The sequence below is a fragment of the Lichenostomus cassidix genome, chromosome 1Aa (assembly GCF_008360975.1).
Source record: "Lichenostomus cassidix isolate B80296 chromosome 1Aa, HeHo_3.0, whole genome shotgun sequence".
NCBI lineage: Eukaryota > Metazoa > Chordata > Aves > Passeriformes > Meliphagidae > Lichenostomus > Lichenostomus cassidix.
In genome coordinates, this window is record NC_139480.1 from 54,377,912 (window position 1) to 54,394,792 (window position 16,881).

Genomic DNA, 16,881 nt, shown 5'->3' on the forward strand with positions numbered 1-16,881 from the left:
CAAGGAGTGAGGACTCAACATGACCCCTTTGTTCATGGGCAAGCACTGTTTACTTGCCTTTACCTTTGACTATATGTCTGGGTATTTTTAAGTATGTGAAATTCTCACATACAGAACTGGTGGCAAACAGCCCAGTACTTCATGCTGGGGTGAATTAGAGCTGTAGCAGTCAGGCAGAAATTTAAACAGATGACTTGTGAACACGACTGTGTATCTTACCAAGCTCAGTAAGCATGCAAACTTATTCATGTCTAAGTTAAGAGATCTGGCAAAGAGCTGAGAAAATTTTTAATTTTGAAAACTCTTTTCTTCCCAAAAATGTATTTAAGGTCTCAGAAACTTTTCACAAATTCGTGTCAATAGTGCTGAGCATGCTGGTAGAGAAAATTATTCTTTTAACCTGAGAAACTGTAGATTCGATTGCCCTTATGCAGCAATATTTCTTTAAATTTCATACTGTTTTTGTTTTTAAAATATTTGCATATGCACAAAACTAATCCAGGTTTTTTCTTAGCTTCCCACTTTGCTGACACTGCTGTTTCAGGATGACTGGAAATGATTTATTTTTTTGGCTTAACCAATGAACCAGAAAAAGAAGTTTTTGCGCAGCTCTAATCAAAGGGTTTTTTTAATAGGACACCCTTAATATTTTTCCTTCTGCTGAAAGGGAAATTCTGCTTGCTTTTGAAGTACTTACATTAGCAGCACCAAGGAGTATCAAGGTAGGGCCGAGCCCTATAGTATATATAGACCTGAGAATAACAGACACCAAAAAGGGTCGAATGCCAACAGGCTTGGAGATGAAAAATAGCATTGCTGTGCAAAACGCCACTGCTATCCAGAGGAGCACGGAAAACAACGGTGAGAGCGTGCCTGTAGGGAGGAGAAAGGGAGATTTGAGAAAGGCATCTTTGGAGACTCCATTTTCCACCAAGAAACAGATCCAAAAGATCAATTCCTTTGCCAGTAGAACTAACAAAAGCGTGATTCACGCATCACAACTGCTGACCACGGCTTGCCCTAATTGCGGCAGAGCTATTATTCTCAGAGCATTGTCGCTTTTTGCACAGGTAATAATAAGAGCAGCTAATGAAATTTCCATTAAAATCCAGGGAGTGCTCAGAGATGGAGCAGTTTAGCCTTCTCCCGGAGCAAGGCACTAATCAGCTCCCTTCTGCAGGGATCATTAGGGCTCCTCCGGGCTGATTCCGTGATTGCTCAGCTACAGAAATAGCCGGTGCTGGGGGCAGCACAGCGAGTGGCAGCACAGCGCCGCAGTGCCACGTTTCCAGCCCCGGCTCCCGGAAAAGCAGCACTCTCCCGAAGGGCTGCGGGTGTTCCGCGGGAGCCTCCGCCTCCTCCTCCGCACGGGAGCAGGGCACTGGGGACAGCCGGAGCAGCCCGGGCAGGGACAGCATCTGCAGTGCCCGCAGCGGCTGCGCTGCGCTCCGGGAGCAGCGGGTCCCCTGCAGTCGCGGCTGCTCTGCGAGATGCTGGCTCCAGGCGCTCCCCGAGACTCGAGCGATGCCCCTGTTTTCCCTCCCAGCTCCGCTTCAAGCCCTGGAAACACACCACGTTGCTGCGATATAAAAAGCACATTCAGATCTCGGGGCGCTGTCACACTTGTACACTGACTGCTATTGTTACGGGATGAACCGAGAGGTCAGTGACGGGGGAGAAGGGAATAGAAAATTTAGCTCGACTCACAATAGGAATCATGCTATCTCTTTGGCAACGGATGCACAGCTGAGCAGCATCATTGGGATTAGAAAACAATGAGGTGAGGCCCTAGCCTCAACATTCAGATGGTATCCAAACTTTTCCAAAGTTCGGGAGCATTTATAACCCTGGCAGGAGGTTCAAGGTCAGCTCTGTCAGGTAGTTTCTTTGCCAACAAGATTTGGAAATTTTTAATGGATCCTGAAAAACAACTCTTAAGCCGATCTGAAAGGTAAGGCAAAAGCTCTCTGTGGTTCTCTCACATATCAGTTTTCCTCCTTCTCTCCCGCAGGTCCAGCAGTTTCATGTCGCAGGACCATGCAGGCAGACAGACACCCTGGAGGCAAGGAGTCTTCACAGAATCATGGTTTGGGTTGGAATGGACCTTAAAGATCACCTTGTTCCACCCCCTTTGCCATGGGCAGGACACCTTCCACTGTCCCAGGTTGCTCAGAGCCACATCCAGTCCAGCCTTGGACACTCCCAGGGATGAGGCAACCACAGCTTCTCTGGGCACCCTGTGCCAGGGCCTCAGCACCCTCACAGGGAACAATTTCTTCCTGGTATCTAAACTAAGCCTCCCCTCTGTCAGTGTGAAGTCATTGCCCTTTCTCCTGTCACTACATGCTCTTGTCACTCTTCAGTCTTTCTTTTCAGCTCCCTTCAGGAACTGTATTCAGCTGGAGCAGTTTTGCTTATGTCATATTACATAAGAACTGCAGGTACCTATTAAAAGGCAGCATTTTGGGATGATTAGATCAGCCCAGGCACCTCGGACAGGTGAGGAGAGGTGGATTTACACAGGGAGAAGGGGAAAAATGGGAGACAAACCCCAGCTGTTGAACCAGGCTCTGGTGGAGGGGAAGGAGGTGGAAGTAAGGTGGTGGTGGAAGTAAGGAGGTGGCCTCATGACCTGCTGATCTGATTTGGCCACACCTATTCCTTGCTGCTCAGGAGTCGCTCTGGCTTTACAAGCGCCAGGAGCTGGAATCCTGAAATGCGCTATCACTGGATTACTGGGGCCACTTAAACTAATGCCATTTAAATCTGCAGTTCAGAATAAGTATTAATACCTACTGATTGCAGACTAGAGGATTTACACGAGTATAGATTAGCTAAAATTCAGTAGCTTAAAAGGTTTATTTTTAACCCTTTGTTTCTCCTCTCATCCTCCATGGGCTCCAACACATGTACTCTGGGTGATTCCCTGTTTTATAAAAAGGAAAGCACTGCATGCAAATGCTTCCCTTTCCCTGGACACTGCCCTGCAAACTCTGCTTCACTCCACGAGGCTGTGGAGCTGCCTGTGCTGTGACCTGCAGAGACCATCCCGTGGGGTGAGAGGTTGGTGTGGCCCCCATGCCAATGGATTTTAATCCGCTGCCTTTCTGTTTCGCCAGCCAGCAGGAATGCTTGCTGGTGCCAGCTGTGGTGTTTGTGAAAAGCACATGTATCTGCTAGAAGCTGGACTGCTTCCACCAGCCCAGTTCACATGCCATCAGACAGAGGTGACTTTCAGTCACATTACTGACTGGACACGAATCAAAGGCCCAAAGGTGAATGGCTCTGCTCCCATTACCAGTATTCTGAACTATTTAGTCTCCTTTATCCCAATTAAGCTTGTTTGGGCTTCAAAGAGGCCTCCTGCTATTCTACTGCGTTTACAGCAAATAATAAATTTCATTAAATATTTCCTGTGACATGGGATGAAGCAGAGAAAGGATCATAAGTTTTAAGAGTATTTTTATATAATGCATTTATCCTCTGCAACCGTTATGCCCTTTTATTCCAATGAAAAACACAGTCAAAAGCCAACAACCTAGTTTTCAAATCATTCTATTCCATATGTTTCCAAGGCTGCAAGTCATTCCGTTTGGTCAGGCTTAAGGAATCTCTGTCCCTCTGCTGCCAGGAATCCTCCTCCAGTTCAGAAGCTGCAGCTAAATGTGTGCAGTGGGATGCTGCAGTATGGCAATATAAAAAAATTAGCTGAGATCATCTAGATAATCTTCAGCTTATGCTCTGTCCGTTTTACTCTGCATTGTGTTGGCAACATGACACACAGATCAACCACCACATTTCAGACAACATCTGGTACCTACTTAGGAGACACTAAATGGCTTCCAGAAATGACTGCACCTGAAGATGCAGCTTTATTTGTTCCATTAGAAGTGAAAGCATCTAAACTTAAAAGGAAAAGTAGAAGCAAACTCTACTTGCCTTCATCTCCATCATCTCCAAAAGGGTAGAACAGAGCAACTGCTAAATTGATGAACACAGCAAGGTTGAAGGAAATGCTTCCCCAGAGAGAGATGTGTCTGGAGAACCAAAACAGGGCTGGATTATCTAGAAAGGGGAGAAAAGCAGCAATCAATGAACTGAAAGCGGGCAGAAACTCAATCAGCAATGGCCCCAAGGGAATGAAATACAGATTAATGTAGCAAATATGCAGATCATTAAAATTAATTAAAATAGGCAAATATGGAACATAGGTTTGCCATGAAACACAGTTTCAAGCAGAGCTTTTAATCCAAGATCACAGTCCAGTTTATTATATACCAGAGTTTTGCCTCTGGTGAGATTTTAGGCCTGGATATTTTGCAAAGGAGATTTTTCAGCTGCTTCTGAAATGCAGCCTCTGTGCATGGGGACACAAAATCAAGCCAACAAATAGATTTTAGCACTCTGCATGCCAGTCAACCAGAAGACCCGGAATGGGTGATCCAGATGACCTATTTGGACCAAGTACACTGATGACACATGCAAAGAACGATGGAATAGACATGGTTTCAGAACTGCAGTATTTTTCCCACCTCTGTCAAACGAAAAACATTCTGATCTGCTTGGGAAGCAGGCAAAATTTGGTCTGACTGGGTTTTGGTTCTACAAAAGCTGACTATTTCCTGCATGATGCTCAGAAGCCCATGGTCACCTGCTGGCAAAAAGCTCTGTACTCCTGCTTCAAAGGACTCAAACAAGCCGTGATCTCCATATGTGAAGTGCTGTACAAATACACAGAAATAGTCTATATCCCAAGGAACCTACAGCCTAGCTAAAAAAGACTAAAAAGGGAAACAGGGCAAAACAGGGTTAAGATTTTGAGTCCAGAGTCACATAAAGGGGTCAGCAGGAAGGCCAGGAACAAGATCAGAGGGTGCTAAGACTCAGGAAAGCACTTCATATATATGAATGCACTAAAATGCATTTAAATGAACATTTGAAACAAGATCCTATGTGCCATAGTGTAAAAATATCCTTAGTCAGAGAGGTTTCAAACATGATGCATCCCTATTAATTAGATTTTAAAGTACTGAAAACTTGCTGGAAGTATGCAGAGCACCCAGCTAAGTTTTTAAAAAACAGCAGACTCCTTCAACTGCACATGACTGTCTCAGGCTTTAATGGCAATTAGGCAAATACTCAGATTTCACTGTGATAACCTTGTGCTGCTGACTCCTGAGATTTAAGCATTTGGAGCCATTGCACAAATGACATCTGTCAATTTAAGCAGTACATGCTAACAGAGACTTGGCTAAAGAATGAACCCAGCTTCAACCTGTATTATCTTTTCAAATAATAAAAAAAACCCCAACATGGAGACTTGTGAGCTATTCCACTGATGAGAGGAATTGAGAAATTTCTGTTCTGAATAAAAATAAACCAATTTTCTTTGTTTATAGCATTAGGCAGGTCTGGTCTATCTAATTGTTGTGTTGGCTTTTTTATTTATGTTTCTAAAGCAAAACCCCCAGATATGATTCTTTTACTGAAGTAATTTTTCTACAATAAAATGGCTTTTATTCCTAAACAGACTGCAGATTCTGGAATAATTTATTTTCCAACTTCTATTCTGGTCAGTTTGTCACTACTAAGTTTTTAGAGTGCCACCAAGAGAAGCAGACTTGGGCTGATGGGGTTTGTGCTGAAGACTCAATGCTGCTGAAAATTATAGCCTGGGACTTGACATATAAAAAGTTGCAGCAACATCCATGTTTCCATCATGTGAAGGATGCTCCCACATTGCTTTGACTGTCCAAACTCCCAAGATTTTCTGACCACTGACCCTATTCCTCCCTTCTTTCCTGATCAGTTGCTGTGAGCAGATGATGTGTGACGCTCCAAGAGCATGTGGATTTTAGCAGTGAATTTCACTTTTAGGCTTTTTTACATATGTTCAGCCTGAAGAAGAGAGGCTTTGGAGTGATCTAATCATGGCCTTGCAGTGCCTGAAGGGAGCCTGCAGGAGAGATGGAGAGAGAGACTCTTGACAAGGGCCTGGAGTGACAGGACAAGGGGCAATGGCTTCACCCTGACAGAGGGGGACTGACTCCATGGGAACCAGGCAGATTTTAAGCAGCTGAGGTTCTGGTGAGAGATGTTTTTAAGTGAGTGACGTTTACAAGCTTTTTAATGGTCTTTCAGGAATCTGCAAACCTCAAATACGCAGCTACACATGTTTTTGTTAAATATTAGGGGCCTTGGCTTAATTAGGTGCAATGCTATTGAGATTAGTAGAACTACACCCAGTTTGTCCATCCCTCAATTTAACTTTTGGAGTCCAAAACATCATCTTGAACACATTAATAACTGCTCCATATTACACTTCTTTTATGGTGGCATGCAAGTATCTCAGCTGATCTACACTCTCAAGCTCTGAACAGTTTTGCCTGTTGTAGTATCAGAGTGAACAGAAAAAAGTGTATCGTTAAAATGAAAGTATTTGAAGGTTTAAAAACAAGGGTTTAGCATAATGAAGCTATTTTTTTAAAAAATTACAGTACTTACTCCTAATTTTCTTTTGCCATTTCATCTCGTTGTACAGATCCTCAGTCTGCTGGAAAAAGTCATTGACTTTGCTGCCTTGTTCATCTCTCTCTGTTGTGTTGAATACTCGACTTTTGGATTCCCGAGTGAGGAATTCACAAATGTTGGGGACAGGAAAGACAATTTTTTCCATTGTTCTATCGTGGCGAACTATCTATAAACAAAATGCACATTTTTGTCAGAGTCAGTTACTATTCCATCATTTTGTCATATCTTTTCTTGTTCATACATCTCTTTTTATTTATAAATTGTTGCATTAATTATTTGAGCATTACAGTACAGTTGAACCAATCAATCCCAATACAGATTAATGCTGGGTTTTTATTCTCAAAAGCCTGAAGGTGGTTGCCTGAATAAGGTGGCAAACAGAGGTCTCAAGAAAAACCTAGGTCCAGACTTCCCCAAATATAAAAAATGTTCTAATTCAGAATGCTTCAATTTTGCAGTATACTGAAACAAATCTCTCCCAGTAAAAAGTGGAGAAGTTCAGGGGCTTTCTGCTCTGATTACAAAATTATTTTCTCATTTCTACAATGGGACAAGTTGTGAAGGTGAACATGCAAAAATAGCACCTTCTGGACCCACCCATATCTTGTTGGTCTTTATCTTTCTACTTGACAAAACCCAAGGTTTTGAATTGTTTGCCTTTCAGGACCTACCAAGTTATTGGTGAGTGGGCTAGATTTTATTTCATCTCACTACACAGCCATCAAAATTGCTTCCCCATTCTGATCGTGGACTCTGCATTACTAAAAATACAGAAATTGCTAGAAAACTCATTTTGACTCCAGCAACCATGTCTCTGTGCAGCCACTGGTGAAAATAAAAAACCACCACTATTTGAATTTCAAATCAAACAAATGAGATACCTTAATATAGGAGAGATAATATCTGAAATACCAAACAGGTCTAGGACTGCTTTCAGAGAAAGGCAAGCAATTATCTATTTTGTATAGCAGCAGTGCTGGGTTGAGTTTCAGTTTTCCAGAAGGAACTATTGGCCACATAAAAGTTGACCACATGCTTTGTTTAATGCCTAAATTTACAACCTACCCAGATAAACTGGCTGATAATTGTTAAGGGAGATCTCAGCAGCACCCAAAGTATTAAAATACATTAAGAGGAGCACTGAGCTGCCCTCTGGATAACCACTGCCATGGAGCTTCCATCTATCCCCTGGTGGGATACCTCTGCGGACCTCTTTCTCAATCCAACCCATGGCAGGTGTAAAGTTTAAAACAGAGAACAGAACTGCTGAACCAGGCCAAGCCTTGGTACTTTAAACAAAAGCCATATTGAATGTCTACACCACTTCAAAACCTCCTTGTACTCCAGCCAGACTTTTAATTTGATCAGCCAGCATCAGCAGCTTTGAAACTCATGATTATTTATTTGAGTGATGTACCATACAAGACTATTCTTGACTTAATGACACAGCTACTATCCACAGTCATTATTTCCCTAACAAAACATGTTTGGTAACACACAGCAAAGCTACTGAGAAATGATTGTTTCGAGCCACTTCTGATACAGGTGTATTCCTCTTCCTCCCACAGCCAAAACCATATTATTCAACCTTCTCCTCATAAATAACCCACACCATTTGGAAGTTTAAAGAGAGGAGATACACCACACACAAGATGCAGATTTCATCTTCTGGTGAGCAATGCTTTACCTCTATCTGTGCAGTATGTTTGGCATAAAACCTCAAGGCTTCATCTCCTTCATCTGGATCTGACCCTGGCTTCAGCATCTGATGCAATGTTTTATTGTGACAAGCCAACTAGAAAAAGAAGAAAAATCTGATTTATGTCCCGCTGCTATGTTTTCAGCGTTATCATCTCCACTTAACTAACACAAATCCTCCTTCCCCCCATTCCCATATACTTACATGCTCAACCCAGTGGGGCTCTTTCCACAGATAACAACAAAAATGTAATTACTCGAGAACAATAGAAATAATTTAGTCTTAAGAAGTCAGCAGCAAGTCTTCAGTTGAGATTTATGAAAGGCAGCTTAGCCCACAGCCTGGATGGTTTTTGGAGGGCTTTTGAGAAATGCCAAACTATTCGACTGAATGCTTCTTTTCACTTGAATTTGGACATAAAATTTGCATACCTCTGAGTACTAAATTACATTTACAACTAATTTTTCTCAGCGACTTCAAATGGCTAAGCTAGGTTGTAGGTTGGTATTCCAGGGCTGGCAAGATAATGTCTGTAACTAATTCTGAGGCAGCTGGACTGCAGCACCAGGCAAATAGATCCTTAACTGTAAAGTTTATACACACAGCAAGTATGTACATACACACAAATATGTATCTCTTACAAACTTTCACAAATCATACACTTTACATGATTCATAAAATACATCTGTTCTATGTTGAGTAGTAGATACTTTAAATGCTCCATTGCTGTACAAAGTTTAATAAAAAAATTCTATCAAACGTATTCATGATGTCCTGTAGGTGAGTGAGAAACAAAGACTTCATTATAAGGCATAAGGAAACTACTAAAAATTCAATTTTCCCTACATCATAGTAAGTGGTTTCCATCCAGAATAGCTGAGACATTTCACCTGTTTTAAGATGGGAAAAACTCCAGAAGGAAAGGGAAAGGGAAAGGGAAAGGGAAAGGGAAAGGGAAAGGGAAAGGGAAAGGGAAAGGGAAAGGGAAAGGGAAAGGGCTCCTCCCAGATGTGATCTAGGGCTGAATCATCCCAGCTGACATTACCACAACAGCCCAGACACAGCCATTAGAAACGAGGCAGGCACAGCACTCAAAATGACCACAGGAACTCAGGCTTTGAAGTGATGATCTCCACAGGTGCACCACGATTGTACTACATGAAATAGCACAGCCTGGTGAGGAATTATAAAATAATTGCACAGCTATGAAAAGACTGACAGGGATTAAGTCTAAAAGTAACAATGGATCCAAACAGATATTGTAATAATCTAACCAGAAAGTGATCTCAATCATTTGGAATCTGCATGTCTTATTATCTCCCTTTTTTTTAAACAATAAGGCAGAGGAAAGTTACATATACAGTTTAGTTCCCTAGAATCTACAGATCAAAATAAATGTTCTTCTCGGTCTTGATATGCACTTACTAATTAAAGATTAATAAAAAAAGGAACATCCAAAAGTAAGAGAATATCAGAAAGGGATATTCAGGAAGAATAAATGTGCTTCCTACAATTTCCTTGGGGACAGAAATCTGCTTGGTCCTGACAGCAGAGCCCAAGCCAATGTGGCAGAACATCAGCCCTTTATAAAAGGGTCATGAGCAGATATTCAGGGAGACCAGCAAAGAAATGACATGAGGATCAACTGCAAAGGAATATTTCTTCCATCAGCAATAGGTTTCCGTCCTGAATAGTTACTTTTTCACTCTGTCTAGGAAATGCATGGATAGTAGCATAGCACGTACTCATGTCTTAACTTCCACTTATTTTTGAGACTAAAAAGGTTAAGACCATCTGACTAGTTCTTCCCCTTCATACAAGCCAAATAACCTGATCCAGTCAGCAGCCTTTGCAGCATGACCCCAACAACTGCTTATTGAATTCATTTTCTAGAGGTCTCTTGCATACCCCCTCAAGACATGCTCTAGAATCACAGAGAAAGAAGATGAGCCTGTGGAAACAAGACAGTTACTGCTTAAAAATGCCCTTTCAACAGTGTTATTACTTTTGCCTTTCTGCTTTATTGGATGTCCCTCTGCTTCTGTACTTAAGAAAGGGCAAGCAAGAGCGCCCAGTTCACCTTCTCTGTACCATTCATCATTCTGTACACTACTGTCACGTTCTCTTTTATTTGTCTCTTCTTTAAATTAAAACAATCCCTATCTTTCCCATCCCTCCTCAAACAGAAGACTCCCTGTGACTCAATTATTTTCCCTGTCTATCTCCAAATGCCCTTTACTTTGGCTGTATCTCTTCTTTAAGATACGAAGAAGAGCACTGACTAGACAGAATGCAATCACACCGTGCTTGGAGTGATGAATTAGCATAACCAGAAGCAAATATATTCCCCTTTTATTATCTTCTGTAATACAGAGGAACTTTGCCTGTATCTTGACCTTTATTTCTCCAATGTGAACCATTAAGATTTTGTGTTTTCTAACAAATGACAAGTCAAGGACATATGGGTAGTTCTTCTTATTAAAACTAAGCCAGTTTGGAGAAAGGGACATGCTATAGATTCAGAAATTTCTATTAATACCACAAAAAACTTTCTATATTCATACATGAATTTGTATACAGAATTGGAAATGTATACAGAATTGGAAATGTAAAGCATATGAAAACTCCAGATACTGCTTCCTGGTATGCTCTGAACTGTCCATAGCTTTTACTGTAAAAGTCTCTCTTGATAAGTAGCAGTAACAGGACTAGAAGGGAAAACCATCTCAGTTCTCGTGCTGTAATGGGACTGGCTAGGACAGCGTATTCAGGGACTGCTGAGGATTTGAGATGGAGCATATTTTGCTATCAGGTTTCACATGGACAGCAGCCACACTCTTTAGAACAGTGTGTATTTGGTGATCTGCACTGTATTTTCTGAGGCTGTGCTTTCAGGCTGTGACTGTCCCGTGCTGATGTGTGAACAGAGCCTAGCACTGCCCAGCTGGGGCTTTCCAACACAGCCACTGGACACAGTGATCTGAAGAATAAGCCAGGATTTTCTGTGCCAGGACCTCAACTGCCCCAGAAAGGACACATCAGAAACAATGAGGGATTGCTGATCAAGCTGGAGGAACTGCAGCACATTTCAGACAGGGAACCTACCCAAAAGCACCAGCAATCTTCAGCTGGTGAAGCTGAATTTTCTTCACTCATAACTTCATTTCTCTCAGCTTCCAAATCTCTCAATACCCACTTACCTTCTGTGTACTCTAAAGCTTCAGACAGTAACCTCAGGGCAAAGGGCCCATCAATTTTCTGCTCATAGTGCAGTTTTCACACAGGTGGGATTGCTCTACCTCTACTGCTAATATTTCTGTATTGCCATAGCTCCACTGACGAAAGAACGTTGTGGGCAGCAATCTGAGAGAGCTCAGATCCAAAGCACAGGCCCGTGGAGGGACACAGAACAGCTTTAGGAGTGCTGTTATTTGGCAACCACAGTGTTTTCTGATGCTCTGCTTTCATGATCCTTCCTTCGCCCCGTAACGAGCTCAAAGGCCCACGAGGGCCAGGGGGACTGTGTCAACAGATTCCTTGACCAGGGCAGAGCTTTTTGTGAGATCAAAGACACAGCAATGAAAATAACAATGCAGTGACAAACTGTGAACCTAAAATGCAGAAAGCTTATCCAAGCTTATAATACACCCTAGGTGACAGTCTGTGCGTGGCATGTAAAGGCCGTGCAAGCTTATATTTTTTTCATCTCTAACTGCTGTGATGTAGTAAATTGTTACATCCAGGGTGCTGCACAAATCTTTTGGGGCAGCTGGAGGACAAGACATGGGATGGACATGGCTGATAGCAGCTATAATGAGAAGAACAGTCCCATGTATGTTCGCAAAGCAAAGCTCAAAAATGCCGTTCAAGAATACACAGCAAATGTAACTGAAACAAAAAAAAGTTACCATCACTAGAGCCTGAATTTGCAATGAGCTCCTGAAAAGTCACCATTGAGGAGAAAACTCACTCACTCCCTCACTCCCTCAACTCCATCCCTCACTCACACATCAGCCATGCCAGTGACAATATTTTAAATGTCAACACTGTATTTTACTGCTCATCAAGGCATGTAGGGACAAGGAAGCAATAGCACATAATGGAACAGTGATTTCCAAAGAGGGGATGTGCAAGGCAATAGCTATATGAATAAAGATCATTTGGCTTTCAGTCAGCTCCTGAGGAAGGAGTGCTGTTCATCTTGAAAGATTTTTACTTAAAAATTTGGAAAACACTGTAATAAAGCATCAGTACAAAATGTGAAAGATTGAGGACAGACCAAGAACGTTGAAGACATTAATAAAGAAACAGTAGAAATAAATGACAGAATTACAAGTAATGCTCAGTCTAAACTCCTGATACAACATGACTATAAAATCAGACCTGCTAGTCATCTGGGATGCCATATATGATCAGCAGTGTGGAAAACCACAGCAGACCCACCTTTTGCAATTAATATATGGGTTTCCTGCAGGCATTTGGTTTTATAGTCCAGATTACCTTGAACAAAAATGAAGTTATTTAGATGCTCCTAAAGAAATGACTGATTTAAAGCTGTGAACATTCATTTCACCAGCCTGTCATTAACTTGCTGAGGTGGGATAGTGGATTGGTTTGCCAAAATAACACTATGGATATATATATGTGAGCACATTGAAAAATTGCTCGGAAAAGAGAATGTTTTTCATCACTTCTCATCATTTCTGTAAAACACAGAGCCCCTCCCTATTTCAATAAGAACGTGTCAGTCCCTGCTTGTAACTTGTAAACTGCAGGGGCCTCTCCAGTTCTCATCAAAGGCATGAGGTCTTACCCAGTGCACAGCTGAGATGGTTGTCAAAATTCCTGCTGATTACACCAGGCTTTGCTGAAGCCCCCAAAAGGATAAGAAATGCAAGGAAAAAAGTACAAGAAACACAAGCTAGAAATAGTAGGCTGGAGACCCCCAAATTCTGAGAGATTTATTTCACTCTCCAGCATTTTAAAACTGCCAAACCTGGGGGGTAAATGTGACTTTTTATCACTAGAATGGTATAAAGGGATCTAAATGAGTGAGACTTAGTGTCCTGTAAGCAGTCAGGGTTTTTATGGAAGAGTCAGTTCACAGGCAAAGTGTCAAACACATTAAACTGATTTCCTAGGAAAGGTTGATGGAATATTACAAAAAGCACTGGATAACTGGCTGAGAAGCAGAAATAAACACACAAACAGCACAAACAGTTCCTGTGCCTTGACACAATTTACAGTTACAGTATTGCTATTAAGAAGCATTACAAACATCTAAAAAAAGTAGAAACAAAATTCTTTAAGGAATGATTCTCCTTGTTCCAATTCTCTCAATTCTCCTCACAGCACTCCTGGCAGGGGAAGGGCACTGGGGAAGGCAGCATCAGGAGCATTGACTGGGGTTTGTTTTGGGGAGGGAACTGGATGGGGATATGCTTGTAAGCTGTCACACTGCACAGTGCCCCCTCTGCCCCTGCCCCACTCACCCTCTAGGCTGCCAGCCAGCCCACCCTGAGCCTGTCAGGGCAGGGAGGCCACTCCCCAGTCCTGGAAGTTAATGAACAACAGCATTTAGGGAAAGTGAGGCGAGAGTGTTTGTACAGACCTGATGTCCAAGGCATGATGTCTAATAGATCTGCTGTAAATTATCTTCACCTCTATCCTGTCAGTAACCAGAGCTCCTGCAGTGTGGGTTGCCATGCCCCAAGGCCAGTGGTTCTTCACCAGGGGGAAATGTGACAAAATATAACTTGCAGCAACACCAAAATAATTGCATCTGCTCAGATGAGTCTCACCTTGCCATGCAAAAAGGTTTGTGCAGCTGGGGCTCACCTACAGCCTCAATCTCTTCCTCTTTTGTCCTCTTCAGTTCCTTTGGCTCCCAGAGCTGGGTGATGGGAGATCTGGCACCACCAAACCTCCCCACCAGGGATAGCCCAGTCATCTCACCAAACACTTCATTTTCTGCTTAGAGAGTGAGAAAGGATACAAAAGCTGCCTGGGGGCTGACAAGGAAACCCCCAAGGACCGAGAAAAAACAACCAAGAGAAAGTCAAGGAGTAGCAAACAGGATGGGTGACAGACAGAAGAGTACAGGAGACAGAGAAGGAGCTCCTCTTCCTTGGCATGCCAGACCTTGCCCCACACAAGCTCCCTGCCAGGGCAAATGGGAACATTCCATCGGTAAACAAGGAGAGAAAAACGCCAGGAAAAAAGAAATGTCATCTTAACCATAACTGAGCAGAAATTTTTATTTCAAGTAGCTGTACTAAAAGCAATAACAACTTCTCAGCTCCCCATGTTCCAATCAAAACTGAATGGTGCTTTCTGCAATACACAGGGCAACTTCCTTTCCAGAAGTCATTACAGTTTTATAGAGCGGCACCTTTGCACTCTACCACAAAGCAATCTGTTAACAAACATTAGGAACAGCAGGGATGGAGCAATGGGAGACTCTCAAATCAAGTATTCATTGATTTCATTTAGACAATTATACCATACAGAGCAACCAAAAGGGTTTAGAGTTAATCTTTCCCTGATGGCTTGTGGTACATGAGCAGGTCCCTGGGTGGTCCAGACGCTTTGGATTCTGCTGCTGGGTCTTCCATGGCCTCGTGTAACCTCTGACACACCAACTCTCCTCCCCAGCCTCCACATGGGGCACACTACAAATTGTGGCTAATAGTCATCTACCTCACAGGGGAGAAACAAAACACCTCAGCATTATCACATAAAAGAAACCACCACAGCTAAGTGAACTCTATCACTATTGTGTTTGCAGCCCCCCATTGTAATTGCATTGCTATTTTTGTTGTGGTTTCGCTGTTCTTTTTTACCCTGATGAAAACCAGCAGAAGACAAAACGACTTGTTAATATTTCAATGAGCTTTACTTCCACTAGCCTCCTCTCTAATTTCTTTTGCAGGAAAAAGCTGAGCTGCAAAAACATGAAGTGTACACACGTGTGGGGAGGTTCAGGTCAGACAAAACACGCTGCAACCAAAAAAGATGAATTTGAGGTGGGTGGATGTGAAACATCTCCACGGGCTACATGTAAACTGCCATGGGCAGCTGTGCCTGCTTGAGTCAAACCAGCCCAATGAACACACTGGCCACACAGGGATTTGGGTGTCCAGTGGCTGTACTGGACACAGCATGTGGACAGCAGCATGCAATCCAGAATATTCCAACAGGATGGCACAACTGCACTTGTAGACTGCCACCCGTGACTACCGTGAGCAAAGTTTTGCAAGATGGACGGAAGATGATGGAAGTGTCAGACATGATTTCAGGAAAGTAATGAGAAAGTTCAATGGGAAAGAAAGAAAAGGAGAGCAGAGTTTCTCCAACTGGTCTTCTTCAGAGCATAACAAGGAAAAAGATCCCAGCCACATGCAACTTCCATGAAAGGCAGACACAATCTGAGAAAGCCCAAACCAGTGAGTATATGGATTCCAAATCCACATAGCAAGAGAACAGTCCACTTCTAAAAGCCACCAACGAAATATATAAATACACCTGAGATAAGAGAGAAGGCACACCCTTTTCAGGAACTCTTAAAATCCTTTTGCTCCCAAGCACTTCACTTTCTGTGTTTCTCTTTTCTGCAGAACGTGACTCTCTGCCAGCTATCTTCTCCTGTCTACAATGTGGCTTCTCTAGAATAGGAAGGCTAGCACAAACAAAAGGAGGAACTGCTGATGACTCTTACTTTGGGGACAATGTGGTGAGGGGAACCACAGTTTTAAGTTTTTAAGGACGGACACACTTCCTTCTGTAAGCCAAAAGACCAGAAGACGTTGACTGGCAGTCAACATCCCTTCCTCTGGCACCGTGAGCAGAAAGCACCTCATGGGTTGGTCCTTCCAGAATGGACTCAACCTCTTCTTCAGGATCTACCCAAACTCATCACTTCCATTTGCAGGGTGGTGCCATGGTTTCTTTGGCACATTGTGACCCCTTGGGCTGTTCACTAACCCAAGCTGACACAACCACCAGCTCTGCTGCAGGCAGGTGTGGCTTGTAACGCAGCCACAGTCCACACTGCCCCTGCAGAGGCTGGGATAAGCCATCTCCCTGTCTTCAATGAGGCACATTAAAGGGGTTTAAGTCCTCAGCTGCAGCTTGTTCTCATGGCTTCTCATCAATGGCAAATTAAAAAGCCTGTTCATAGCCAGTCCTGTTCACATCCCACCTTCTCGACACGTAGTTCCACAACACACAGAAAAACAACTCACTCATTCAGAGTCAAAAACATACAAGACCGGAGTAGCAAGCAAACAGCTGAAGCTGCAATCTGTCAGATTCCCAGCAGACATGGATTTCCTGCTATCTGCTGGGATTGGATATATGTATGTTGTGGGGTAAAAAGCAGGGCAGGGTAGAAGTGTGGAGATGGACAGGAACTGAGACATTACTCCCCTCAAACAATTACAATGGGGAGATATTCCAGCATTTTCAACCTTGCTGCCAAATCTCTGCCTCCCCATCCAATGAGCAGAGCAAAACATCCCTAAAAAAAAAAAACAAACCAGGAGCATAGGAACAGAGAGAGGAGAATGTAAAATGATGAGTTGCTCTTTCCAACTCTGTATTATGGCTATTGTCCTCAGCAGAGCCCTTTCACCTGGCACCTATGAAGTAAC

The 16,881-nt window shown here is 42.8% G+C and overlaps 1 protein-coding gene across 2 annotated transcripts in view; it reads right to left on the reverse strand.

Annotated features, from left to right (window-relative positions):
- Positions 1-16,881, reverse strand: part of ITPR2 (inositol 1,4,5-trisphosphate receptor type 2) — a 242,393-nt gene that overhangs the window by 37,115 nt on the left and 188,397 nt on the right. For both annotated transcript variants that reach the window (XM_085049080.1, XM_085049079.1), the window contains 4 exons: positions 8,219-8,326; positions 6,505-6,697; positions 3,940-4,065; positions 698-873 (listed from right to left, as the gene is read on the reverse strand). In XM_085049080.1, the coding sequence (XP_084905206.1) occupies positions 698-873; positions 3,940-4,065; positions 6,505-6,697; positions 8,219-8,326 (603 nt within the window). The remainder of the gene's footprint in view (positions 1-697; positions 874-3,939; positions 4,066-6,504; positions 6,698-8,218; positions 8,327-16,881) is intronic.